General features: G+C 40.3%; 2 protein-coding genes and 1 long non-coding RNA gene across 13 annotated transcripts in view; 2 read left to right on the top strand and 1 right to left on the bottom strand.

Moving 5' to 3' along the window:
• The window catches only part of ZNF236 (zinc finger protein 236), a 192993-nt gene extending 187419 nt beyond the window's left edge, over window positions 1–5574 (top strand). For all 9 annotated transcript variants that reach the window (XM_039521523.1, XM_039521529.1, XM_039521530.1 and 6 more), the window contains 2 exons: window positions 4328–4504; window positions 4840–5574. In XM_039521523.1, coding sequence (XP_039377457.1) covers window positions 4328–4504; window positions 4840–4967 — 305 coding nt within the window. In that variant the 3' untranslated portion in view covers window positions 4968–5574. The remainder of the gene's footprint in view (window positions 1–4327; window positions 4505–4839) is intronic.
• A 10919-nt stretch (window positions 5575–16493) lies between these two features.
• The window catches only part of LOC120399379 (myelin basic protein), a 180396-nt gene continuing 169088 nt past the window's right edge, over window positions 16494–27801 (bottom strand). For 2 of the 3 annotated variants that reach the window (XM_039527581.1, XM_039527582.1), the window contains exons 6-9: window positions 27368–27403; window positions 26674–26706; window positions 23299–23424; window positions 16494–19426 (exon numbers count right to left, since the gene is read on the bottom strand). In XM_039527581.1, the coding sequence (XP_039383515.1) occupies window positions 19370–19426; window positions 23299–23424; window positions 26674–26706; window positions 27368–27403 (252 nt within the window). In that variant the 3' untranslated portion in view covers window positions 16494–19369. The remainder of the gene's footprint in view (window positions 19427–23298; window positions 23425–26673; window positions 26707–27367; window positions 27404–27801) is intronic. The other variant, XM_039527583.1, reaches the window with a different exon arrangement.
• The window catches only part of LOC120399381, a 31177-nt gene continuing 22718 nt past the window's right edge, over window positions 19343–27801 (top strand). The window contains exon 1 of the long non-coding RNA XR_005595118.1: window positions 19343–19462. This is a non-coding gene — a long non-coding RNA (uncharacterized LOC120399381). The remainder of the gene's footprint in view (window positions 19463–27801) is intronic.

The following is a 27801-nucleotide window of genomic DNA, read 5'->3' as shown; positions in this document are numbered from 1 at the left end:
CCCTGGATTGCCCTGGCAGATGCCATAGCATGGCAATCATGGAGCTTGTTTTGCCGTTTGTGACTCTCACCGTATGTGTACTAGATGCCGCTCACAGAGGCGATTCAGCAGCGCTACACAGAAGCATGCTTTTGCTTTTGCATGACAGCAGAGATGGTTACTAGCCATATTGCACCATCCAAACCCTTCCATAAATTGGAACTGAGGATGATCATGGCTACCAGTCCTTTTGTACCATTTGCTGCTAGTGCCCCGGCCGATCAGCCAGGGGCGCAAAAGCCAAGATTGGTTACTAGCCATATTGCACCTTCCATCGTTTTGTACCATTAGCTGCTGTCATAAGTGCCCCTGGCCAATCAGCCAGGGGCGCAAAAGCAAAAATTGGGAATGACTCCCTGAGTCAATCCCTCCTTTTTGGTATCTAAAAATAGAATCAGTGCTGCCTAATATAGGCAACTGTACTAGAGAACCACCGTATCATAGAACCAGAGAGCACAGCTGCTCTGTGTCAGAGCCTGCAGAAATTATGATCTGTATGCTATTCACAGGGGGTGCTCCTGTAACAACCCCACCTGTTGATTCCGTTCTTCCCCCAGCCTTTCTTGGCTACCGTAGCATTGTCCCCCCACTTGTGTGATGAATTAATAAAGAATGCAGGAATAAGACACACTGACTTGTTAGTGAGAAATGAGTGGAAGGCAGCCTCCAGCTGCTATGATAGTCCAGACAGGACATTAAGCAGTGTGTAGGAGAGAAGCCCAGCATCCCACTGCTAGTCCAGGGGCAACTGAATCTTTTCTTTACACATGAAGGGTGGGGGCTGATGGAGCTCAGCCCCCTGTTGCTATGATGAGGATGGTTACCAGCCATATTGCACCATCCATCCACCAGAAAAAATTAGGGCCAATAGGCTGATGATGAGGACGGTTACCAGTCCTTTTGTACCATCAGCTGAGACTGATGATGAGGATGGATTTCCAGCTTATTGTACCATCAGCTGAGGCTGATGATGAGGATGGATTTCCATCGTATTGTACCATCAGCCGCCCATGGCGGGGGGGGGAGCAAGGATGTTGGTGTTGAGTGCTGCACTATCGCGTCTATCTGCAGCATTCAGTAAAGATAGGGTGACATGTAAAAGAGTCAGAGGATTGTTTTACCTTTCGCTTCTGGGGGTGGGTGGGGGGTGGGTGAGTAGATTGCCAAGCTATGCCCTGACCCGCGGACACTGTGTTTGACCCTAGAAGCATTTGGAGCTCAGCCAAGAATGCAAATACTTTTCGGAGGCTGCAGGAACTGTGGGATAGCTTCAGTCCTCCAGTCCACGAGCATCCATTTGATTCTTTGGCTTTCCGTTACGCTTGTCACGCTGCAGTGCGCTGAGTCCCTGCTATGGCGTCTGTCTGGAGATTTTTAAAAAAGGATTCTGAATTTCATCTTCTGTAACGGAGCGCTGATAGAACGGATTTGCCTGCCCTTACAGCGATCACATCCGCATGGTCCATGCGGGAGCTCTTTTTTTATTTTGATTTCGGACTGCATCACCACCCGTGCTGATCGGAGCGCCACGCTGGGCAAACAGGAAATATTCAAAAGTTCGCGGGGCTTTTCCTGTTTACCTGACCACTGCATCCGAGTTCAGATTGCGGTCCAGAGCGGTCACTGGTGCACTGTGGGATAGCTTCCGGAGGCCAATACCGTCGATCAGTGTCCACACTAACCCTAATCCGATATGTTAATACCGATACTAGCGTTACTCCTCTCGTTAGGGAGGAGTACAGAAACCGGTTTAAAGAGCCATTAAAATCGATATAAGGTGCCTCCTAGTGTGGACGGTTTTGGCGTTAAATCGGTTTTACGCTCCTAAAACCGATTTAAACGCCTAGTGTAGACCAGACCTTAGTGTGGACGGGTGTGGCGTTAAATCGGTTTAACGCTCCTAAAACCGGTTTAAACGTGTAGTGTAGACCAGGCCTCTGACTCTCTCTCATTACCTCTAATAGGTAGTTTTTGGAATTGATTCCCCTGTCTCTAAAAGAACCACAATATAAAATTACGTTTGTAGCTTCAGACAATTTTCTATTCAAGTAAGTTCCTTTTTCCACTATTCCTGGAAATAGTTCTTCCATCATTTTGTTCGAACCATTAGTATTCCTTTGGAAGAGCATGACATAAATGGGTTTTCATGGGACTTAAAAGATACCTCAAACATATGGAGTTCACGTGCCATGTGTCTCTTTTCATTTCATTCAGTCCAAAATGCTAAGGCCTTAAGGCCTCAGAATTGCCTCAGGCAAGATGTTAAAATCATGCACCAGCTGGTATGCTAGCCAACCAGCAGAACTTATTCACAAGTCATGAGCCTAGTCTGAGGACAATTTTAAAAGTACGTTTTTTCCATTCCTTTGCTTCCTTTGGTAGGAAGTTGCAGCTGAGTTGGTTCCCACATAATGCCTTGTCATTCCTGCCTGTTGTTCTACTATAATAATTAAAACTCTGCTTGTTCTGCCCCATACTTCTGTGATTCACTGCTCGCTTCTTCTGTATGTGATGTATGAGGAGAGAAGCTGCGCAACAGAATATGTAATTTACCTGATAATTGTCTTTCTGTTGTGTAGCTTCTCTCCTCATTCAGCCCACTTGTATAGTCTAGTACAGGGGTCGGCAACCTTTCAGAAGTGGTGTGCCGAGTCTTCATTTATTCACTTTAATTTAAGGTTTTGTGTGCCAGTAATACATTTTAATGTTTTTAGAGGATCTTTTTCTATAAGTCTATAATATATATAAATGAACTATTGTTGTTTGTAAAGTAAATAAGGTTTTAAAAATGTTCAAGAAACTTCATTTTAAATTAAATTTAAAATGCAGAGCCCCCCCGGACTGGTTGCCAGGAGCCGCAGTGTGAGTGCCACTGAAAATCAGCTCATGTTCCGCCTTTGGCACACATGCCATAGGTTGCCTATCCCGGTCTAGTAAATGACCAGACTACAAATGGAAATCTTTCTCTAAAGGAAAACGTAGACATATTCTCTTAAGATTAATTAATGCATTATATCAGGTTGTCTTGATGCTTAAATTAGATTATACCTGGTTTAGCATTTTGGCAAACTCTGGTTCCAGGTGCTTAGCCAGTGATTTAGACTTGATTGACTTTCTTTAAAACTTCAGCAGCAAATATTTACTGCTTAAATATGTTTTAAAAATTTAATTTAAATGGTTTTACTAGATTATAGTAAGTTTGGGCTTTAATATATGTTTTAATTTAAAATAGGGGTTTTTTTAAAGAAAAATGATTTAATTTAAACAAAAATCCAATTTAAGTAAAAAAAAAAAAAAAAAGATTTAACTTAAAAAATTCAATTTTTAAAATTACAGATTTTATCCACCCTGGTTGGGGTAGCATTTACCCATTAGTGATTAATGAAGAGGGAAGCTACTAACAGAAAATTACCAGATAAGATTTCGTTGATTGCACTCTTCAATAAGAAAAATACTTTACATTTGTATATTTAAAAGGTGCTTCATAAACCGTTAAAGAAAACAAACTATTTGATACACACACTTAACATTAACTATAGCAGAGCTATAGCACTGTGCTATAATTTATATATAATATAAAAAAACAAAATGTGTGTAGACCTACCATCTAAGTAATGGTGTGTTTGGGGTATATAAGTTTGTTTAGAAATGAATAAGTTCTAATTGAAATTGAGTTTATTCTTGTAAATAAAAAAACAAGTCTAGCCAAATAGGGAAAAGTTTATTTGCTTTTATATTACACCTCTACTCCGATACAATGCGACCCGATATAACACAAATTCGGATATAACGCGGTAAAACAGTGCACCGGGGGAGTGGGCCTGCATATTCCAGTGGATCAAAGCAAGTTCAATATAACGCAGTTTCACCTAGAACGCAGTAAGATTTTTTTGGCTCCCGAGGACAGCGTTATATCGGGGTAGGGGTGTACTTGTATGGAGATCATTCACCTCTTGGCACAAAGGACATGGGTCACATTTAGTATTTTATTGCAAATCTAGCAGAAATGATTTTTTAATGGCACAACTTTCAAGTCTGAGAGTAGTTCAGTTTTGTAGAAATTAATAAAATGGCCTAATTTATATTACCTTTCTGAGGTAGGGCAAAAAGTATCAAACTTGTAAGCTTTTTTATCACTTGGTATTCTAAAACATAAATTTGTCAAACTTAACAAAATCATGAATATAAAGTAGAAATGTTAAGGCTTTCTTCAAGGATTATAAATGTATTCTGTCCCATGTAGTTTTGTTACCTGAAAAGTTACTAAGTACATTTTTCCGTTGTCCAGGGGAACGTCCATTTCAGTGTACACTGTGTGATAAAGCTTTTAACCAGAAGAGTGCCCTTCAGGTGCATATGAAAAAGCACACGGGAGAGAGGCCTTACAAATGTGATTACTGTGCAATGGGCTTTACACAGAAAAGCAATATGAAACTCCATATGAAACGAGCTCATGGCTATGCTGGTATGTAACATGATACGTATTAATGTTAAGCGCACATTTTTTTGAAGCAGGGATCAGTGAGTGGCTTCAGTATCCCTTTGGCTCTGTAGTGTAGGTGGGGACAATCTAAAACATAGAATGAAGATGATATACAGTTTTGCACAACTGGTGTTATCCAGTTCTAGTGAAATGCTCCATTCCCTTTGACTGTTTTTTTTTCCTTTTCAAAGACATGTTCTGCTTTATGAACCAAAGTAATTTGTGCATCTTCCTCATTCGTTGTTTTTGTTGTATTTGCAGTAGTCTTACATTATCTGTATTAGTCATTCCTTTCTTTCTCTGTTGCATTACAATAGGTACTATACAAGAATCTGCCAGTCAGCAAGAACAAGAAGGGGAAGATATTAATCGTGCTTTGAATTTAGAAGAGGTTGTTCAAGAATCTTCAAATGAATGGCAGAGTATAAGCAATGTATTTCGATGACACCTTAGTTGAAAGCTTTGCTTTCAGGACTTGAATTTCTCAACATATGTTTTGAAAAAAGTAAAGCATATGGATTTTACAGTTGATGCTTCAAGCATTGAAAATATTAACAATAGAATAATATATTATAGTTTTTTTAATTATTTACAAAAAGTACTTAAAAAGAATCATTGTTTTTGTAAGCTTGTGGGAAAATATTGAAAAAACATCAATTAATCTGTGTTAAGTTGTCTACAAATCAATGAACTCAGGTAATACTACATGCGGTTTCATCTTCTAACCCACAGACAGTATATCTAGTTGAACAATTAACTGGAACTTCATATCAGGAAAGAGTGATTCCCTTGTATTAGTAAAGAAGATGAAAAGTAACTTCATGGGAAAACCATGAAAATTGTCATTTACTTTTTTATTTTATTTTTTTAATGTATAGCAAAAATGTTTGAGGTTAGAAAGAAAAGTGTTATGATAGAGATGCATGCAGTACAGAATTAATTTTTACAATGCACAGTAAAGTGTTAAAAGTCTGTTCTTAGTTTCTTTTGGTGCTTTTGAGGAATTTTGGAAAGTGAATTGCCCTTGCATTAAATGGTATTTATGTAGCTAATCTCTTGAGAGGTGACCGGGCTATTTCCATTCCAGTTGTAGAGACAGTCATTAGTTTTTTCCCTCAAAATGTCTGAGGCTTCAAATTCAGCAATAAATATTCAAAGAAAATCCAAACTAAAGAGATTAAACTGATTGAACACCCCCGTTTTTAGGTTTGCTGTAAGGATCAGCAGGCAGATACTTGAGTATTTGTGGAAAGCACAAGCCATATTCTAAAGTTGGGAGGTAACCTAAAATTGTACATTTTAATAGCAGATGGGAAGTAAGCTGCAGTACAGGTCACCTCAATTAACATAAAAGTAATCTGTACTGTAGAGATTTTTAGTTCCGAATCTGTAAAAGCATCATTATTTTCTCATGCATCTATTCTGAAAGCATTTTACCATGGTGGTGGTGGGGGGGGGGTGTGGTTTTATTTTTGGTTTTTTGGTTTTTTTAAATTATTTTTTCAGTAAAACTACCTAGTTAACTTAAGGTACATCTACAGCTATGGCAGTGGGTAGAGTAGAGACACAGCATCCCCAGCTAGCAGGGGTGTAAATAGCAGTGTAGATGGTGAGGCATGGTTTAGGTGAGTAGCGTAGAGTGCCCTACACAACTCAGCCCTCAGGGTATAAATCCAAGCACGGCCTCCCATGTCTATGTTGCTAATTTCTGTAGGTAGTGTCCCACTGCCTCTCCATTGCCAGAGCCTTTTCGTTGCTGCCTGCACACAGCAGTATGTAGCTACTCACTTTAGTGATGAGTGTGGATGCCACCTGCCTTTCGCCATGGCGTGTAGCTACACGTGTAGTGCCTTTACTCTACTTGCCGCTGTAAGTGTAGACATAGCCTTAGTACTGCTCTGAAAGCTGCCACTTGTTAAGTGTATTCATAACAAAGAAACACTGGAGTAAAACTTAAGTCATGTTTTATACATTCCAAAGACAGAAAGCTCTTTGCTTACTTTTACTTTGTTCCTTTGAATTTATTTATATGTTATATATATGTATGTATATATAAAAATATATGGGCCTCTATGTGGCTGATCAGTATATTTTGTAAATAGTAATCCCAATTGCAGGAAGTTTTCATTAAGTTTTCAAGTTCATATGAGTACTTCTAGATCAATATTGGATTCATTGTAATGTAAAATAGAGTTGGGTTTTATTTTACCCTTTGCAAAATAATCGCCTTTTATTTGCTCTCAGATCCAAAAAACACTTTTTTCCCCTTTTGGTAAATATTATCTATACTTTGTCTGCTATAAAACCTAGTCATTTCAGATTCCTGAAGAAAGAAATCACTGTTGTTTTTGATAGGGAATCTCTTATTTCTTTTGTTAACTCTTTGCATATGTATATAAGTAATATAGCTGGTGACAAAAAAATAACATTTTTGTTATGTGGAAATATTTAAGTCAGAAATGTTAATAATATTAATTTTTTCCAACTTTGCTTTGTGTATGTTGTTTTTAAAAGACAATTTTAAATGGATATTCTTAGTTATTTCAAGGAAAATGTGGATGACTAAAATTATGCAGCTCAATTTTAAACATAGAGGACTGAAGTTCTCCTTTCATTTCAGCAGTGCATCTCATTCCAGATAAGTTGTTTGCCCGTGCAAACCTGCCTTACACATATTGGTAACTTCTGGATAATGGCAACCTTTTGCTGGAAACCAAGAGGTTGCAAATAAGCAGAACTTTTCAATAAGGAGGTGTCATTTGAAATACGTAGTCATTTTTCAGAGAGCAATGCTTTAAGACTCTTGATCATATACCAATCACATAATGAGTGGATATTTGTAAGATAGTAAGTAACAAATAAATAGGGAGACTTACCTTTTTTTCTTGAGTTCTCAACCCACCACAATAGCGAGAGTCATGCCAATTATGGTAAATATCCTTTTAATCCTTTTAATAAGATACAATATATATTTTAGAATCATGCCTTGAATGTCTTCTGCCTGACACAAAGGTGTTTAATGTCCTTCCTTTAAACATAGGAGCTGCTCCAGATTACTTGGATAAGTTTGAATTGGAAACTTCCAAATGCATTATATCTGCTGATGCTCTGTAGTAGTGACGAGGTTGTGACTATTACATTGGTGTCCAGGGCAAGATCAGGTTGTTCAGGAAGTTTCTTGCTAAAATAAAGAAATGTAATGTGGACCATGCCCTACCAGCATCACACTAGAGAAAGGTAAGATCAAAAATAAACCTTGTGTCCTAGACGCCGTAGTCCATCTTACTGTGGCAATTGGGCTCTCTGGGTAAAAGCATCAGACACCGTTGATAGCTGAGACGTAGTTATTAGCAATAAATCAATTTAATTTTGCCTTGTCTTACTATTTTTACTCTTGTATTTTAAGTTGTTTTTTTTAAACTGATATGAACACCATTTTATGACCGTGCCTTAATTGGCTACTGCAGCCCATTTATGATATTTTGTATTTTCTATACCCAACCTGGAAGAGACTTGTATGAGAGACACTGTGAATCTTTTATTGGAATACACAGTGGTAACCTCCAAAGAAGAAACTCTCAAATCCTCCTTAACATAAACAAGAATAAATCACTAGGAAAAAAAATCATATCATGAATCCTGCAATTTTTGATTGTTTCTATCTTTTTAGATTGTAGATATAAGCCATCACAATGTAAATAGTTTTCTGCAAGAAGCCAACCTATCTTCAGCCAAATAGTATTCAGCAGAGGAGAGAACTCATCCCTTCCCTAGTTTATCACCCTATGTGTTGTGAGCTTCAATTCCTAATTGTGATTTAAATGCTGACTTCAACCCAAATCATACCGCCTGGATTTGTGCATGGAGGGCTGCCTGTGGCTCTTTCCACTTCCACAGAGTAGAGGGGACTGAGCTGCCTCTCCAGAACCCTGCAGTGATTCTCATTTCATCTGAGGTTTATACTGGAGAGGGTTGGAGACTGTACAGGCTGTGGGGCTGAGTGGGCAGGCTGCAGTTGTGAAATTTTTGCAGAAAATGTGGTATAGCCCAAGCATGTATTTTCCATGGAGCCTCCTGACCATGGTGGCATGGAAGAAGTTTGTGATAGTAGATGTCAGAGCAGCCAAGTGTGTGGGAGGGGAGTCCCTCTACTTTTTCTGTGGGGGTGGACAAATCAATCCAAAATCCTAATGGCTGTGCTCAGTGATTGAGAGTTACCAGAAACAGTACTTTTTTTTGTAGGAGTGGCACATGAGGCAACCCATTTTTCCCACTGTTGTCCATCATAAGTTGTCTCCATGATAGCAACATCCTTTTCAATTGTTCTAGGATAGGTCATACTTTCTCCTCCATGCCTTCTTTTTTCCATCCAGTTGGAATGCAATCTAAGATGTAGCTTGTGCTTCTCCCATGGAGTAGCCTGATGACATGGGCAAACCACTAGAGTGTTTTCTAGCTGATTAAGTCCACAGTCTGCTGACCTGTGCAGTGCAGTGATGCCACGTTGGTTATGCTCCAATGAATTCCCAAAATCCTTCTCAAACAATGCTGGTGAAATGCATTCAGCTTCTTATTGTGTACTACTGCCAGATTCTGCCAAGGCATACAGTAATGTTGGAAGGACAATACCATTGTACAATCTCACGTCAAGGTGTAGTTGTATCCTGCTACTCTTCCAGGTGTTTGGCAAACAAGTAATTGATCCACTGGCTTTGCCAATTCTTGCCCTCAATTCTTTTATGAGCTGACCATTAGCAGAAATACTTTACTTCCTAGATTTAAAAAGAAAACAGTCGTAAACCTTTTGTACTCTTCTCCATCACTCACTTATCTGTCAATGTTGACCATATTCTCTCCTATTTCCATACGCTTGGTCTCAAACTCCCATTTTGGTAGCTTCTACTCTTACACTCATAAAGAGTTTTTTTTCAGTTCCTCAAAGCTAATATCCAGTCTGACTTTGTCATCTGAAAAAAACTAGATCCTGCAGCTCATCTCTTGTCCAGACAATGCCAGTGGCCTCAACATCAGCTGTTGCTTTTCTCATCTCAAAGTCTATAGCAATGCAGAAGTGGGGATAGTGCTCAACCTTGCTTTACACCAGTAACAATCTTAAGCCATTTTTTGTTCTGACAGCATGCAGACTCATTCTACCAAGCTTTTATCCTATTAACAATCTGCTGGAATTCCATAGTGTTTCAGGATCTTCCAGAAGGCTTGTCCGTGAACACTATCAAACACTTCTGAAAAATCAGTGAAGTTAAAAACCGTCTTCTGCCAGTATTCTAAACCTTGCTCAATAAGTCTTCTCAAGGTAAAAATCTGATCTGAACATGACCTATCAAATCAAAATCCAGCCTGCTTATCTCTGAGTACTTTGTCAACAGCTGTTTTCATCCTATTCAAAATGATAATGCAAAACTCTTTTCCAGGTACAGATTGGAGTGTCACCTATCTCCTGTTATCACAAATAAATTAATCCACCTTTTTAGGGATTTCACAGATAACACCTCTTCTCCAGTTAGGAAAGGTCTACTTTTCCAAAACCATTCTGTACAACCTGGATATGTAACTCAACATCATTTCTTTTTGAGCTTTTAGCATGTTTCTTACCACAGCCTGGTGTTTTATCACTCCTTAGTTGGTTTATGACCTTAGTTACTTCCTCAAAAGCAACTGCTCTTAGTGATATTAGTAAGTCCACTGTTAGTGGTTCTGGGTAGTTGAGCACAGCCTAGAAATGTTCCATTCTCTGTGACTAAAATTGTACCTCTCATAGGATATTAGAAAAAGTTTTTTGGAAACCCCTCGCTAGCATGCCTTCTCAGCTTCTCTTGCTTTGTTTTCTGTCCCTTCTCACTTATTTCTTCTGGCTGATCTTCTGACTTACTTGTCTTTGACCCCATGTTCTTGCTGTAGAATAACTGTTTTAGTTCCATCTTATTCTTGTTGAATTCTCTTCTTTAATATTTACATTCTTCTTTCTTAGATCTTCTCACTCTTACTGTAGTCCAGGCTGCATTCACACTTCATTGAAAAAACTGCCATTATTGTTCTCTGCTTCTCGGTGGCTGGAACTCATGGATGATGCAGCGTCTTTCTTGGGCCTCGAGGAAGACTTTCTGGCATGCTTATGCACATGCTTCCTTGCCTCATGGCTAGACCCCAGCATGGGGTCCATAACACCTGGTACTGGTGGAACTGGACTGGAGCTGTGCAGTAGGAGGTGCACTCCTTGATTTGCTCAGGCCGACGTCTGACTGGGGGGGGGGGGGGATGCGAGGGGTGTCTCCAGCCTGGATATGACAGCAGACCATGTGGTGATGCTGCTTAAGGTAAAAGAACTCCGCCTTCCCAGGTACGGGCAGGGAAGAAGAGGCAGATACTGCACTTGGACACAAGCTGGGCTCCCCCCAAGCAGTATAGGCAGTGCTGGTGGTCATCACTGATCGAAAATGAGCAAGGGCAGGAAGCGCAAATCTTGAACCCCATTGTCTTCGTCCTAATCCAGTACCCAGGCCTGGGTGCTCAGTGGGGAGGGCTGATGGGAAACCACCGAAGCAGTGTTCCCAAGCTCCTTAAATCCTAGGGAAAACTGCTTCTAACAGTAAAAACTAGTACACCTCTACCTCAATATAACGCGACCCGATATAACACGAATTCAGATATAACGCGGTAAAGCAGTGCTCGGGGGGCTGCACAGTCTGGTAGATCAAAGCAAGTTCGATATAACACGGTTTCACCTATAACGCGGTAAGATTTTTTGACTCCCGAGGACAGTGTTATATCGAGGTAGGGGTGTACTACAAAAAATAAAATGCTAACTTTGTAAAAGAACAGTTTTTTATGCAAAGTTTGTGAAGTGCCTCACAAAGGATGAGAGAACAGCAGAAGCTTTGACTTGGACCATGCAGTGGGGAGAAGGAACTGAGAGCGCAGTCAGTCCACCCTGCCATTAATCACCTTGGTCGATATCATGAGTCAAAACAAGGGTGCGTGTATGGATCACCGGACACTACTACTTTTTAAAAGCTCTGGCTCGGCGTATGCGCATAACCCTCAGTGGAATACCATCACTTGAAGAAGAACTACTGGTTTTTGAGTATCATGCTGTCTGCCTTATGTGGTAGTGCCTTCTTTAGTTTTATTTTGATTCTCCCAATAACAAGATGGTTGTCACTTCCAATATCAGTACTCGTATACACGCTGGTGTTCAACAGTGATCTTCTGCAATGCCTATTAATGGCAATGTGGTCAAGCTCTTTCTGGGTGAAGCCGTCATTTGATCTTGTCAATTGAGGGAAAATCAAATCCCCAAGGAGGTTCTTTGTCTGAAATGGGATATCTTTACAGCTAAGGTTAAGACAAGAATTGGGAGTTGCCATGTTAGCTTACTTTGCAACACGGTAGACTATTTCAGAGAAATGAAATTCTTTGGCTTAAGTCTAGTTGGACTGAAATGAGATGAGATGGACTAGACAAGGTAAACTACCATTGGAAAGTGTGACTTTATTTTTTTATTCTGGAAGAGAGGATAGCAAACAGCAGGAAGACATAGGCTTGTTATTGAGTAAGGAAGCTACTAAAGCATCAAAGAAGTAGGAACCTGTAAACTCAGACATATTGACTACTTGCTTTGTGACAGTTCAGTGTTATGTGCAATAAATTATAGCGATGAACAAGTCAAACACGGTTTCTGTGAAAGATGGCAGAGTGGCCTTGGCAAGATCAATAAATATAACAGTTATTCTTATGGGAGATCTAAATGCACCAATTGGGTATGATAATTCTACATATGAGCATGTTATGGTCAGACATGGTATCCCACGACAGACCAACAATGGGGAAAGTTTTGTTGAACACTGCTGCCTATAATATCTTTGTGTTTTGGAAACAATATGGCCACAGAAGGAAAGGGACACAAATTGCCAAAGTATAATGGCCTGATTTTCAAAAGTTCTGAACACCTGCAGCTCCAATTGACTTTAGGGGGATTTGCAGGCACTGAACACTTTTGAAAATCAGGCCATGAAGAAGCAGGAGAGCATGCCAACACTGAAATAATGGAACAGATTAAATTAAATAAATTGAGAGGAGAGACAAAGTAGTCAGTTTAAGGATCTTGATGTACAACTGTTGTGCAGTCTTTGCTTTTTTTAAGAAAACGTTGGCAACCACTTTAGGTCAAGCAACTTCTATAGCATTGCATTAGTTTCCCTGGATTTAGTTCTGACTTTGAGAATTGTCAGACAGATTGTCATCATTGCTGATCCCCTCACATAGCATCATTCATCTAAAAGTTATTTAGATAGATATAAGGAGAGCAAAAGAATTTCCATCACAAGAAATGTTTGGCAATTTCCAGATAGCGATTCTTGGAGTGTCATGGAAGTGAGCATCCTCCCTCTCTCACTGCTCTTTGTTAGTCTTGTCTCATGCATACAGATTAATCCACGGGCTAGACTGCGTGTGGCAGTGCTTCATAGATTCCTTTTATAGGCCTGGAACCATTTTCAACAGGAGATGCAAAGGAAAGTGAAAATAGTATCCAGAGTAATTTAGTTCATCTGGCTGAGGGACTAAAACCCAGATCACTTGGAGCATGTTAGATGCAAATAAACAGACTGCCCAAAGAGTCAGAACTCCTTCAGCATGCTCCATCAGAACTTCCGGGGCAGAAGGGGTGCTAGCCACCACAAAGAAAATCTTGCAAAATTGTTGCCCATCAGTACTTATGAAGTACTGCAAGCTTGACTTTCACCCTGCTCAGGCCTGCCAACAGGAATTCTGGATGCCAGGGCCATCCTTAGTGGGGGTGGAACCCAGGGGGAAGTGACAAATCCTTCACTTCTGGGACCAACCCTATGCTGGCCCATGAGGTCCGGCCCCGGAGCGGTCGCGCGCTCCTAGGAGCCCTGTGGCCCATCTGGGTGATTTAAAAGGGCCCAAGACTCATAGTTGCTGCTACTGCAGCAGTGGCGGTGGCCAGGGGCCCCTGAGCAATTGCCTCCTCGTCGGCGGGCCTGACTCTGCTGCAGAAGCATCCTTTGGCCGAAAGGGGCCCCAAGCTGTTATATACTGTACCTATGCTACTCATATTAGGGAAAGTAGAAACCATTAATCCTGCTTATTCCTGCTTTCCTACTATTTTTTCCCTTATTGCTCACTGTAATTATCTCAGGGTAAGTCTACATGAGTGATACATCAGCACAGCTGCAGCGTGTCTGGTGACATAAGTTATATCGACTTAAGCAGTGGTGTAGCCCAGTCCTCAGACTGAGGAAGAAGTCAGGATGCAGAAGGGAAAATTTGTTGTCTAGTGAATTCCCTTCTGGGACCTCTTCCCAGTCTGCCCTACCTGAGATGTCTCTGATGATCAGTATAATGGCCTTTTAAGAGTCTGTGTGTATAGTTAACACAGTTAAGAAATACAGAATTGGGTTGCACTTAGAGTTTAATTTAATAAATTGTTTATAAAGGATAGTAAATGATTGATACATGTTATAAGCATGCTACAGACATCAGATGCATTGTACATGTTAAAAAAATGGTAGATGATATTAGATGGTTATAAGCAACCTCTTGAACTCTAAAATAATCCATAACAATTGATTAAATATATATCAAAACATTATTAACTATCAACTCTTTATAAACAGAACTTTAATAATAATGGTCACACTTTATAGTAAAGAAGCTTGTATTTAGCTAATAGTAAGAATCCAGTGTTTTCATACAGCTTTGGAAATACTCCAGCATGAGGGCAGAAAAAATAACATGCCTAAGCCCCAGTGTCTTGTGGACAACTCTGAACTGCTTCTGATATTTGCAGGAAGAGAGAAACAGCCTAAATGCATTAGACTGGAGGAGAAGTGAGTCCCACATTGGAAATCATCAGGTAACAATTTTTCCATCACCTTTATTACATCAGGAAATGTTTAATTCACTATTAACTTGAATCTCATCATTTGTCATTAATGATATCTAATGATATTCTATGACTCAGAACAGTCTCTACCATCTTGTCTAATACACAGAATGTAGTGCTCCAATCAGCTAAAATACAGAATACTTCTGTCATTGAAAAACAGTTGTCCATAGTGAGCTTTCGGATGGTATAAATTGAACATGGCTATGGGTCTCTATAGCAGAATTGGGCTGTGGGACCTGCAGAGCCCATGATTGCAGCATCTCCTGTTATCCCCCCAAATGTGCAAGACCTAGAAATTAGAGAATGATCTCAGCACTTGCATTTTTTTAAAAGTAAATTTCTCACCAAATTCCTTATAAAAAGAGTCTGGGATATGTCAACTGATCGCAAGGGTTTAAATCCTCTCCCCAATTTTTCCTAATGATCAGATTATTTATTATATACCACCACCTACAGCTCCCTGTGGTTATTTTTTGGAGTCTGGGAAAATCATGACCATGTTTCCCTTGATTTTAGGGAAAGGCTCATGATCAGTTTGTAGCTTCATGGACAGCACTTCCAACACTGTCATTAGAGGCCCAAGGCTATCAGGGGTGGCTCCAGGCAGCAGCGCAGCAAGCCCATGCCTGGGGCAGCAAGCCCCGGGGGGCGGGGTTGCCGTGAGGGCGGCAGTCAGGCTGCCTTCGGCAGTGCACCTGCGGGAGGTCCGCCAGTCCCGCGGTTTCGGCGGCAATTTGACGGTGGGTATGCCAAAGGCACGGGACCAGCGGACCTCCCACAGGCATGCCGCCGAATCCGCATTACCAGCAGACCTCCCACAGGCCCGCTGCTGAAAGCCGCCTGACTGCTGTGCTTAGGGCGGCAAAATACATAGAGCCACCCCTGAAGGCTACCACAGTCATCCAGCTAGCTCCCTGTAGCTAAGGTGATTCCTCTGCTGAGCAGCCTATGTGACCTCTGCCCAGAAAAGGGCAGTTTAATAGTATCAGATGCTGCATTGTATTTGAGAACATGTTTTCTAATCCCACCTCAAACATGGACTCCTTGGTGGCCTTGACCTATGACAGTATGATTTGGCGTCTCCATAAAAGCCACTGAAGTCGAATTCAATTTTAGAAGGATTATACATGAAAGTGAGCAATATTAAAGAATATGAAGTAATACCCTCTCTAATAATTAATTGACAGAAAGGGATAACTCAGAGAGTAGTTGTAAGTAAAGACTAGGTCAAGAGGCTGACTGTACCAGTGATTTATGGAACTGATCCAGACCTGAGAGAGTCAGAGAGAAGGTGAAAAACAGTGAAGTCAGAGGATTTAACAAGGGAACTGTAGTAGATGAGGATGAATGGGGGAATGAGATGAGAGGAAGCAGGTGGCATGTACTTAAGACAAGAGCTGGAGATTGAGGCCAGTGCTGGGAGGGAAGAATGAGGAAAGGACAGATCACCACAGTTCAGGGGTATTTGATCTGGAGATTCAGGCCTCTTGTGAGTGATGTAATGGACTGTCTCACAAGCCATATTTTTGTCTGCATTTTCCTGGAATTTGAGAGCAGGATTTTCAGAAGGAAGGGGAAAACAGTTCCCAGCTGTAGCCTGAAGAGCCAGGTTGTGCATTTTAGTTGCCGGGAAGGTTTCCCAAAGAAGTGGAAGGGTAGGAATCCTCCCTTCCTTTTCCAGATCATGATGTGGCAGTAGAGCTGCTTGATGGCCACCAGTGTAGCCTCAGAGCTGTATTTCTTTTGGCTTATACTTCTCCCTCCATGTGTGGAATGAAGGGTGGACACATGCCTACTTTCAGATCCTGGTTTCTTCCATCCCACTAAAACCCCCTTGCTTGGAAGTAGTGTAGATGCCCAGTCTCTTGTGATGCATAGAGAAGAGGAAGTGGATTTCAGTCTCAAGCTTATAAAGAACTATTATCTATAATAGTGAGGTAAACCATATTTTTTAAATGTATGAAAAATATCTTGATGGTCTCATTTTCAGAGAAGGCAAAACAAGAAGTATACCAGCCTTTGAAAAAGGTGGTTGGTTTGTTTGTTTTTTGCGAGGGGCGGGAAGGTCTTGTTAAACAGCATGAAGCAACATTTTGGGGAAAAAAAAGTATTTACCTTCAGAAATCACCTTAAACACCTTTTCATTAAGTATATTTGAAGGCTGTCTTTAAAAATCAACATAGTTTTCACATAATTCATGCAGAGATTGTATATTTTTTAATTTAATTTTTTATTCTATTTTTTACCTGTTACCAAAAGTGTTATTTTACAGAAAAACACACATATGCATACAGTATTCTATAAAGCTTAAAAAAGCCAAACTGGTCCAAATGTCATTACAAGTTGATTATTTTCTTTCACTAATGAATGTTTTTAAAAGCTGTATTCCTACACTTTTGTGAATAGTACACATTTAAATTAAATTTACTATTGTGTTGTGGAGTATACATCTGAGTGAAGCTACATATAGAAAAATACACATAGCCAATGACTGCACCACAGTTTGGGTGGGGGGGAGCATGGTCCAGCTTGCCAGGGGAAGGGGTATTTCACTTTTGGGGAGTAGGGGGGAGAGGCACATATACTGCTGCAAAAGCAGAGTGGGTCAGTGTTGCAATGCTGACTCATCCCTCAGGGACCGGAAAAGCTGGGGAGTTGATAAAGGGCAAGCTCAGCAGAAGACCCTTTTCCCTGGACCAGATGGAGTAGCACCCAGCCTCACAACCTTGGATGTGGCAAAAAAGCAGGTTTGGTCAGTATCACAGTGGGCACTGCACTAGCCACTCCTTTCTTGGGAGGCTGGGAAGGAATTTTCCCCCTCACCACCAGATTAGCCAAACTGGAGTGGGAGATTTTTGCATCCCTCACAGCATGTTCCGGAGGGCAGTGGCCGGGGGTGGCGGTGTTGTAATGGTGAGTAGGGAAGGAAGTTAGGCTATGATGTCGCAACTCATTATGTAAGTATGGGGCAGATGTCCAGTGTAGGCACTCCACAGGGAAGGGATACAGTGATCATATAAATGGTCTGATAAACAACTTAAAGGAGGTGTTTGTTAAAGAAATGGAATGGGCTGAGGGGAGGGAGGGGTGGCATGCCGATGACTGGGATCTTTCTTTATAGCCCACCTTAACCCTCATTTGAGAGTGGGATGATGGTAAGGTCCCAGCAATGGACTGGCTGGGGATCAGGATGGAAAAAAAGGGGTCGGGGGCTGGCAGAAGTCCCCAGGAAAATATTGAAATGATCATGGTGTTACCTGCACTGTACACTTTTATCTGACGGGTAGTCCCTGACATCTAATAAAATTGCAGCCTGGTTAAACCATATTCACCGTCTCCTGTCCTTCCAGTTATAGCCAGACAACAATATAGCATAAGGAAGATGTAATAGGTGTGTGTTTAACAATTTTGTTGTTTTTCCATTTCTTTTGTTTCTATGTTTTCCTACCCTCTCATCTTTCACCACTGCATATTAACGGACAGTGCTTTAAATCTACAGTAGATTTAGAGACAAAATAGAATTAACAACACATGGTATGTGTCAGTTGGCATTAACATTGGCTACTCCTGACAGTTAGTAATGTAGCTGAAACTGAGTGCCAACTTAGCATTAAATATAGTCTACAATGTATATGCTAAAATAAAAAACACTGAATCAGTAAAGGAGGGTAATCTCACAAAATATTAACATTTGTTAGAAAATAGTGCAATTCAGAAGAGCTTTTTTCCTACATATGGTTGGAAATACCATTGCCACATGTATACATTTTAGTAGATTTGTGAACAATGTTAAACGCTAACTAATGAATTAGATTTAATTTCTATAAGGCAACTACAATGCAACAGTTAAATGTTCACAGTAGTTTACTAGTAGTTTGCTTTGGTGCACTGCCATTAAAGGCATCTATTTTGTCATAAGACAAGCTTACCAAGTTTAACACTGCTGCAGTAACAAGAAAACTAGTAAGAATTCTAACTTGAGATGTGCAGGACTATCTGAAATCTCAATGCTGAAGGGCTTTATTTCTTTCAGAAATTAGACTATTTTTGTTTTATTCTTTAACTGCTAAAGAAATGCTGTTGTAGCAGTGTCTGCATGGAGCAACAGTGACATGCAGTGGTCACGTGCAATCTTAGATATTTCTTCTCTGGGAATGTTCCTTGTGTTTTGTTGTAAGACATTAGTCTAACCCAAGTTTGAAATCCTCTCTTTCTCTCTCTCGGCCACACTTAATTCTAATGGCTTGGGTGTGATGAGCAATTTGTAAAAATAAGGAATTTCCTTATTACTATTGCTTTACATCTCATTGATACTGTAACAGCTGCCCTCTCCCACATTTCACATACCTTGAACTCCCAAAGTTTATTAAACCTTTCCATGACTGCCTAATCCTGTTATGAAAAGTAAAATATTCTGAGAGAAGTGACATTAAACAAAAATAAACCCAAATAAAAAGTGTTCGGATAAACAGTCCTTGCAACTTCTGCACATGTTTTTACAGCAGTGTTTAAGAAATCCTTTAATGGCAGTGCTCAAAAACCAAGACAGTTGTTCTGCATTTGCAATTGTGGTGTTCAGTGAAAAAAAATCAGAAGACTTGTGGGGCTTGGAGAAAAAATAAATAAAATCTATCATGCAGTTGGGACATCCTGAAGAAGAATGAATAAAGTGGGGGATCTTGCTATTTTACTTAAAAAATGAAGATAGCAAATAAAGCTACTTTGTGTGTTTCATTCATTCAACTGTTGGTCAGGGATTGCCAATAGAAGTTTATATAATCCTAATGCATGCACAACTCAAATGACATTAAGTAACAGATTGTTTCTATCTATGTAATTCTTGCAATTATTATTAAAATTTTAGGCAGTTATCTTATGAAGCAGAGTGCATGGTCCTTGAATGACGTCTTAGAACTTCAGCGTCTAGCAACTGGAGAACCAGACCGTGATCCAGGTCGGGAACCAGATCCTCCCTGTGAAAGAAGAATAAAATCAATTTGATTAGAAAGGTATGGTACGTGTGTGTGTGTGTGTGCGTGTGTGCACGCGCACACACATTCTAATTCTAAAAAGCTAGATTCCAGTATTATAAACTGGTAGTACAGTCGAGAGTCCATTGTTTCTAGTGACTATCTTTAGATAAGCCTGTGTATTATATCACTAAATTAACTGAATGCTTGAAATTTCAGCTTTGTTTCAAAGGGATGATCACTTTTGATAATTGAATTTTCAAGTAGGATGAGTTCTAATTAAGCACCTCCATCGCTAGCACTTTTGTAATAACAATTTGTTTCCAGTGAGTGGAGTCTTAAAGTGAAGCCAGGGAAATTGAGATTGCTGGTAAAGACGGTGACAAAAAGAAACTTGACCTGGGGCTATCCCTGCATTTTGAAGGTGCACACCCTTTGGAAAAGTTATAACATGGGCATATACCCTGTGAATAGCCTAATAGCTGAGCATGCCGGAGTATAATTATTTGCATCCACAAAATCCACATTAACACTTGCAATTGCACAATTGTGAGCCTTTTTAAAGGACAAGCTCAAGTGGTAGCACCTGTAAAGTATAGGTACAGGTTTGTGGAAGGATGAGGTTGAAGGCTGAATATCTGGCCCATTTTGCATATAATTAGAAAACAACAAATTAACAGGAAAGGGAATAACAAAATCTTAACTGTATCTATCAGTTCTTATGCAAGTGATGACACAAGTGTGTGTGTGGGGGGGGAACGGGGGGGGGCAGATTGGGGCCAATATGAAAATCAGACTCCAACTGTGAATGCTTCTTTTGGCTTTCCCTAGACATGTGTAGAACCTCATTACTTTCCTTAAAGCTCCTTCCAAGTCAAAAACTATGGCCTGGTCTACACTACGCATTTATAACAAATTTAGCAGTGTTAAACCGATTTAACCCTGCACCCATCCACACAACGAAGCCCTTTATATCGATATAAAGGGCTCTTAAAACCGATTTCTGTACTCCTCCCCGACGAGGGGAGTAGCGCTGAAATCGGTATTGCCATGTTAGTGTGGCCGCAAATCAACGGTATTGGCCTCCGGGCGATATCCCACAGTGCACCATTGTGACCGCTCTGGAAAGCAATCTGAACTCAGATGCACTGGCCAGGTAGACAGGAAAAGCCCCGCGAACTTTTGAATTTCATTTCCTGTTTGCCCAGCATGGAGCGCTGATCAGCACAGGTTGCCATGCAGTCCCAAATCCAAAAAGAGCTCCAGCATGGACCGTACGGGAGATACTAGATCTGATCGCTGTATGGGGAGACAAATCTGTTCTATCAGAGTTCCATTCCAGAAGACGAAATGCCAAAGCATTTGAAAAAATCTCCAGGCTATGATAGACAGAGGCCACAGCAGGGACTCAACACAGTGCTGTGTGACAAGCGTAATGGAAAGCCAAAGAATCAAATGGACGCTCATGGAGAGAAGGAGGGGGGACTGAGGACTCGAGCTATCCCACAGTTCCTGCAGTCTCCAAAAAGCATTTGCATTCTTGGCTGAGCTCCCAATGCCTGAAGGGTCAAAAACATTGTCACCAGTGGTTCAGGGAATATGTCATCAATTTACCCTTCCCTCCTCCCCCCCCCCCCCAAAGAAAAGGGGAAAAAAATCGTTTCTCGCCTCTTTTCAATGTCACCGTATGTCTACTGGATGCTGCTGGTAGACGGGGTGCTGCAGCGCTAAACAGCAGCAGCCTCTCCTCTCCCCTCCCCTCCCCGGTGGCAGACGGTACGGTACAATATGACTGATAGCCGTCCTCATCATCATCCTGTGAGTGCTCCTCGCTGGCCTCGGTGAGGTCAGCCGGGGGCGCCTGGGCAAAAATGGGAATGACTCCTGGTCATTCCCTTCTTTAAGCTTTGTGTCCTGGAGATTCAGTCCTGGCAGATAGTGCAATCGGGCTGGTAACCGTCCTCATCATAGCAGCTGGAGGCTGAGATCCTCTCCCCCCCACACCCTTTAATGAGTAATGGAGAGGTCCTGCCTGGAATATCATAGCAGCTGGAGGCTGCCTCCCCCCTCATTTTATCTCACTAAAAAGTCAGTGTTTCTTATTCCTGCATTCTTTATTACTTCATCACACAAATGTGGGGGATAACTGCCATGGTAGCCCAAGAGGGGTGTGGGAGGAGAGAAGCAAGGGGTGGGGTTGTTGCAGGGGCACCCCCTAGAATGGCATGCAGCTCATCATTTCTGCGGGATATCTGGGGCTCTGACCTGGAGTGGCTGTGCTCTCTGGTTCTTTAGTAGACTTGCCCCATATTCTAGGCAGGACTGACTCTATTTTTAGACAAAACATAAAGAAGGGAATGACCTGGGAAGTCATTCCCATTTTTGTCCATGCGCCCCCGGCCGACCTCAGTGAGGCCAGCCAGGAGCACCCATGACAGCAGCAGACAGTACAATATGACTGGTAACAGTCATCGCCAATTTCCAAAGCAGCAGATGGTGCAATAGGGCTGGTAACCCTCTCTGCTACCTTGCAAAGGCAAATGAATGCTGCTGTGTAGCACTGCAGTACCGTGTCTGTCAGCAGCATCCAGTACACACATGGTGACAGTGAAAAAAGGCTAAACGGCCTCCATGGTTACCATGCTATGGCGTCTGCCAGGGCAATCCAGAGAAAAAGGGCGCAAAATGATTGTCTGCTGTTGCTTTCACGGAGGAAGGATTGAGTGACGACATTTACCCAGAATCACCTGCGACACTGTTTTTGCTCCATCATGCATTTGTGATCTCAACCCAGAATTCCAATGGGCAGGGGAGAGTGCGGGAACTATGGGATAGCTACCCACACTGCAACGCTCTGGAAATTGACGCTACCTCAGTACATGGACACACACCGCCGAATTAATGTGCTTAGTGTGGCCGCGTGCACTCAACTTTATGCAATCTGTTTTTAAAAAACGATTTCTGTAAAATCGGAATAATCCCGTAGTGTAGACATACCCTATCATGCACCACAGAGGAATTAAAACTTCTCTTCATAGTGCCACACGTCTATGTACTATCTTGCACTAAAGCAGACATACATATTTATCTCTTTATTGGCTTATGTAGGCTTATTTCAATTATGACTACTGGTGAAAGTGCTGCTGTGTCTGTTCTTGGAGGATATGCTAGAGATGGAAATGATTCATTTTTCTACTTTCCATCTGGAAAGTAGCCTCACTGCTGATTGCATTATTTACTGAGAACACAACACTAGTAGTGGGAAATCATTGTGTCTGGCCTTAGAGGAACAAAAATGAAGGTCTCATATTATTTTTTGTTTGGATATGGATGTAATCAGTTTAGATTGTTCATTTGTCTTCCCGCCGCCCTTCTTTGGAAACTATTTGGCCATACACTGCCTTTTTATTTTTATTCTAAATGTTTGTTAGGGACCCAGAGATAGTTAATCTTGGGGCATATTACAAATATGTTTTTACTATTGTTGCAGAGAAGAAAATGTGGGGCCAAATTCTACTCTTAGATATTCTGATGTAAATCCAAAGTAACTTCATTGATATCTAAGGAGGACTCCCACACTTACACCAATGAGAGCAGGATTTGATCCCCTGACTTTTGATTAGCATGATCAATCAAATCAGAAATCAGTACATTTCTATTGGAGTTCAGTTGTGAATGTGGTATATAAAACAATGTCAAGCACAACTTGGTTTCATACAAACATAGTATCTGCTCAGTTTTTTTTGTAACTCAAGACAGGTTTTACTCAAGAATATTTGAATGTGACTGATATTAAATAGATTGATCTAGAGAGGCATTTATGCTTTTTTTGTAGGCTCAATTTTTCACTTATTGTAAGTTTACTTGTACTTTACCAGTTTAAAGATTTTGGAAAGAGTGCCCTGGCCATCATGGTATGATCCCTTATGTCCCTTATAAGCAGATTTATGCTCGGAGAATTTGCCACTTCCTCCATACCCTGGCTTGTGTCCTTCACCTCCCTAGAAGAGAGATCACAGATATCTCAGGTGTGTTGTTCACACCAGTTACCTTCATTTGCGACTGCTGGAATGTAATGCTTTCAACTTAGTCAAGTAGTTGAAAGTGTGGGAGGAAAAAAATTCTAAATAGTGAACAACATGGAAATCTGAGTCCCAAACTTTGGTCTGTAACAGAGAAATCAATAATCAGAACAGGAATGTTGTACTGTCAAATGTGTAATGTAAAGGGAAAATGAAAAAGGAAGAATACAACTGTGAGTCTTGAAAAAGAAACCTATTGACTTAAAAATGTTTTATCCCCTTTAGAAAATAATACCAAATAGCACAAAAGGGTAGGAAGAACAAAAATCTCTTGATCAAGATGGAGATTTTACATGCAGCTGAATTTCTCCTAAAAGTATACATTACATTTTCAAGAGCTTTTCAAACACTTACACTTAAGTACTAAGATCACTGGTGAAAAAAAGTTGCTTGTGAAAGTCATTTTGTTTTATTACAAAGTAACTGCCTGAGGAGGAAGAGGAATACTAGAACAGAGTTTCTCAAACATTGTACCCTTATACAGCTAGGGATAGACACCTCCCACCAACCTCTTGTTGAAGACATTGTTTACAAGTTGTGATTTTTGGTGGCAATCCCGGGCAGCAGTTTACTTTTTTGCTGAGTAATTTCCACTTTAGGCTCAGCAAAAATAGAACTGTAAACTTGGATTTTTTTAAATACTATTTTAATGAATTTAATGCTTATTAAAGTTACCAGATTGAAAGTCCTAGGCACTAGATACCTCCAGGTGCAAGCTATAGTGCAATTCACTGTCCATGCCTAATCACTCACTGGCCTGTTTATGGAAACTATCGATACTCTCCTGCTGCCAAATGTGATGAGAAAATGTATCCATTAAGAGACCATCAAATCAGTTCACAAGGTGCCAAATAGTAAAGATTTTCGGAGTCAACGTGGAATCAAATGAGTAGCACAGCAGTAAGGGGGGGGGAAAAAGTCCTAATTTGTTATCCTGTCTCCTGAACTACCCAATTGCCCTTCAACAAACAGGTCTGCTTTTGCAGAGTCCTCAGTAATAATTCCTATAAGAAATGGAAAAAAGAATACCCTCTTCCCTGATTTTCAGTGTACATCTTCTGAAAAAGGTTGAAGCCTCCCCAAGGGGGAAACCTCATAATTTGAGAAAAACTGTTCTGGAGCAAAGGAAGTAGCAAGGTCTGTCTAAAAGATAGTTGAAAGGCAAGAGACAGATAATCAAAGGACAGTGAGAGTGTGTTGGCAATTTTGCATCCCTAATTCATTCACAAAGCACGAGTGAAGTTGATACGGAATCCTGCTTTCCTGATTTTTCTCTCTGTTCTAAGAGCCAACTTTGTATTTGATCCATTCAGATAGCCTTTTGTTGTTAAACAATAAAGTAGAATGAATACATTCACAGGTCTGTTCAGATACAAAATTACAGCTATCGATCAAGTTAATAAAGAAGGTAGAAATTACTATCTGAACTTATTTGTGTATAAGAGTTGCTGCCAAGATGACCTAGTTTGAAATTGTTATAAACTTGGCAAGGAATATCCTTCGTTTCTAAATCTCTTAACTTTTATTAAATCCCATATTCTGTAGCAGCAGTTTCCCCGAAGTCATTGGGCTTGATCATGCTTGCACTGATGTTAGTGGCAAAATGCCACTTCATCTCAATAGGTTTGGCCTGCTCTGGATTCAGTTCTGCACTTTTTTAATACTCTCAGCTCTCAGTTGCGTTACTGTGTGAACCTGATGATGCAGCCCTTCAGAACTTGCATTGGCTTCAGTGGGAGTCATGCAAACAGAGCCACTGCCAAATCTAGATTTAATGTTTTAGAGAGAATGCCATACCCAACAGCTGGGAAGTCCACTGCTGTGTTGCCAAAGCTATTAATGTTTCTGCTGACCCCACCAGTCCTATCGCAGTGGGTCCAATTCTGTGTGGTGAGGAACATCACCAACACTTGAGTTAGATAGGACCTTCTTGTGAAAGGACTGAGCACGCTTTCACCTGATGCTCAGCCTCTTTCAAGATTTTGTTCCTACTACAAGAACAGAAGCAATAAAATAAAAAAACTATATAAATTGTTTGTCAAATGGAAGGCAAAGTAATTAGCAAAAGAACTGGGGTTTTTTTCAGTCTTTTAATAGGCTGTTACAAATATTGAGCCTGATGTTGCGAAGTGTTGAATGCCCTTCACTCCCATTCACCTTATTACATTGTAGGTGGAAATTGAGGATTGGGCTTTCCAAAACCAAAACTTAGTCCTTCAAAATTCCCATATATTACTGACTTCAAGGGGAGTGTTATTTGAGTATTAGCTCCAGGATTTAAGCCTAATGGAGAATTTCAAAAATAAATAAGAAAAACCTTAGAGAAAACTCTTGACAGTGTGATTTTAAGAATTCACACATTAGACTCTTCAGCCATCCCATTGGTTAAATGATTTCTACCATGTTATGAGCACAAAGAACACAAAACCTCTGATTTTTGACAAAATAACTTTTGTGTTCTAGGAAATAACTATACTGATAGAAACCTTTAGCATTTTAGAAGCTTTAATATACCATTTAAGACACTATAATAATCTGCCCGTGTGTGTAATGCAAGCTGTAGTGAAGCAGAAAATAGGATTTAGTTAGCTGTGAGATAACTGTGCATCTCTGCTACTCAACACTGTCCGTGTTTTAAAACATAACTGTAGAAAGAGCCTACATAATAAGCAGTAATATTGATCTCTTCTTTTTAAAAGGGACTGCAAAAACATATGACCAAAATGTACATACCAGAGACAATATTAGCATATAGAAAAATCAGGCTTATGTAAAAAGTTCCCCAGCTCTTTCAACCCTATCCCTAATTCTTCCCCTCCCCGCAAAAAGAAAAGACAAAGCAGTTAAGTCTTCCAGGAGCCTTAAAGGAAAAGAGGTAGTTTTGCCATGCAGCAGACGTGCTCCATTTGTGCTAAAGCAAAAGAGATTATGTCACTGTAAGGTTGACAAGCTTCTGGATAAGAGCAAGCAACAAAATTACGACCATAAACAAACTGCTGTGTAGGAGGGGGAAAGTGGATCAAAAGGAATAAAGCAAAACAAACACCAAAATCAAGACCGAAACATGAATGTCAAGTTGCTGCAGCGGCTCGAAAGGCAATGGTGAAAGATATACTTTGGCCTTGGTAGACCAAAATGGCTGCGAATGAAAGCACATTCATCACCTACCCAGCTAAATCTGGCGAGGGATAATCCTCTCCCCTGCATATGTAAGAAACAGAAACAGTGATATGATGATCACCATGAAACAAAGGATGTTCAAGATACGTGAGAGAGAAAAGAAAAAAGAAACAGCGAACAGAGCTGGTCAAATAATAGACGCATACATTTGTGAACAGTCATTCTATTAAAACCAACATTCACAATTTATATTATTTGATCTATAAAGTTAATTAAATAATACAAAAAGTTTCTTAAATGATTATTTGAATGGAAAAACAAGACAAAATTCACAATTAGAATTATTTGCAAAATTTATTTTACCAGCTTTGGTTTAAGAACTCAATTTACTTACAATTAACCACATGGATCTTCTTGTAATTTCACCAGCTACTTATAGATATTCTCAGGGTTTGGCTGAAGAATATGTTTTAAAATATTATGAATAATAATTTACATTTAATTATCAGCTTTTATGAAAGAATCTCAACATGCTTTAGATCAGTGGGCAAGCAGTATTATTGTCATTTTACAGATGGCTAACCTGGGGTCACGCAGCAAGTCAGTGTTAAAATCAGGAATAGAGCTCAGGTCTCCTGACTCTTACTCCCCTGTTCTAAACACTGAGTAAACTAAAATGGCCAGATGAACAGGTACATATTTAACCACAATAATTAGATGGGATCTTGGGGAATACACTTACCTTTGCCTGCACTGGGGGTGGTGTCCTAGGTGACACCTACAGAACAATAGAAAAAAAAATTATAAAACAGCAGCAGCAATAGATCCAGTACAACCATCAAAGGTTTGTTCTTCATCCTATAATTTGGATAATGTCTGATTTCATCTACCTTCACATTGCTGTAAGAATACCTATCAGCTTTCTCAATAGAATATACAGTGGACATATTTTTAAAAGTTAATTCCAGTTTTATGGGTATTCCCCATCATAAAAAATGAAAAATATATTAGAGCCAATAATATGTTTAGGATTGGAATGAACTTTTTAAGTGCACGCACTATATGTTCGTCATTTTAGGTATGAATCATAGAATCATAGAATCTCAGGGTTGGAAGGGACCTCAGGAGGTCATCTAGTCCAACCCCCTACTCAATTTTTCTCCATCCTACAACACA

Source organism: Mauremys reevesii, linkage group 2 (genome assembly GCF_016161935.1).
Source record: "Mauremys reevesii isolate NIE-2019 linkage group 2, ASM1616193v1, whole genome shotgun sequence".
NCBI classification, from domain to species: domain Eukaryota; kingdom Metazoa; phylum Chordata; order Testudines; family Geoemydidae; genus Mauremys; species Mauremys reevesii.
The sequence above is the reverse complement of the archived record's forward strand: the minus strand, read 5'-3'. Positions and strand labels throughout refer to the sequence as shown.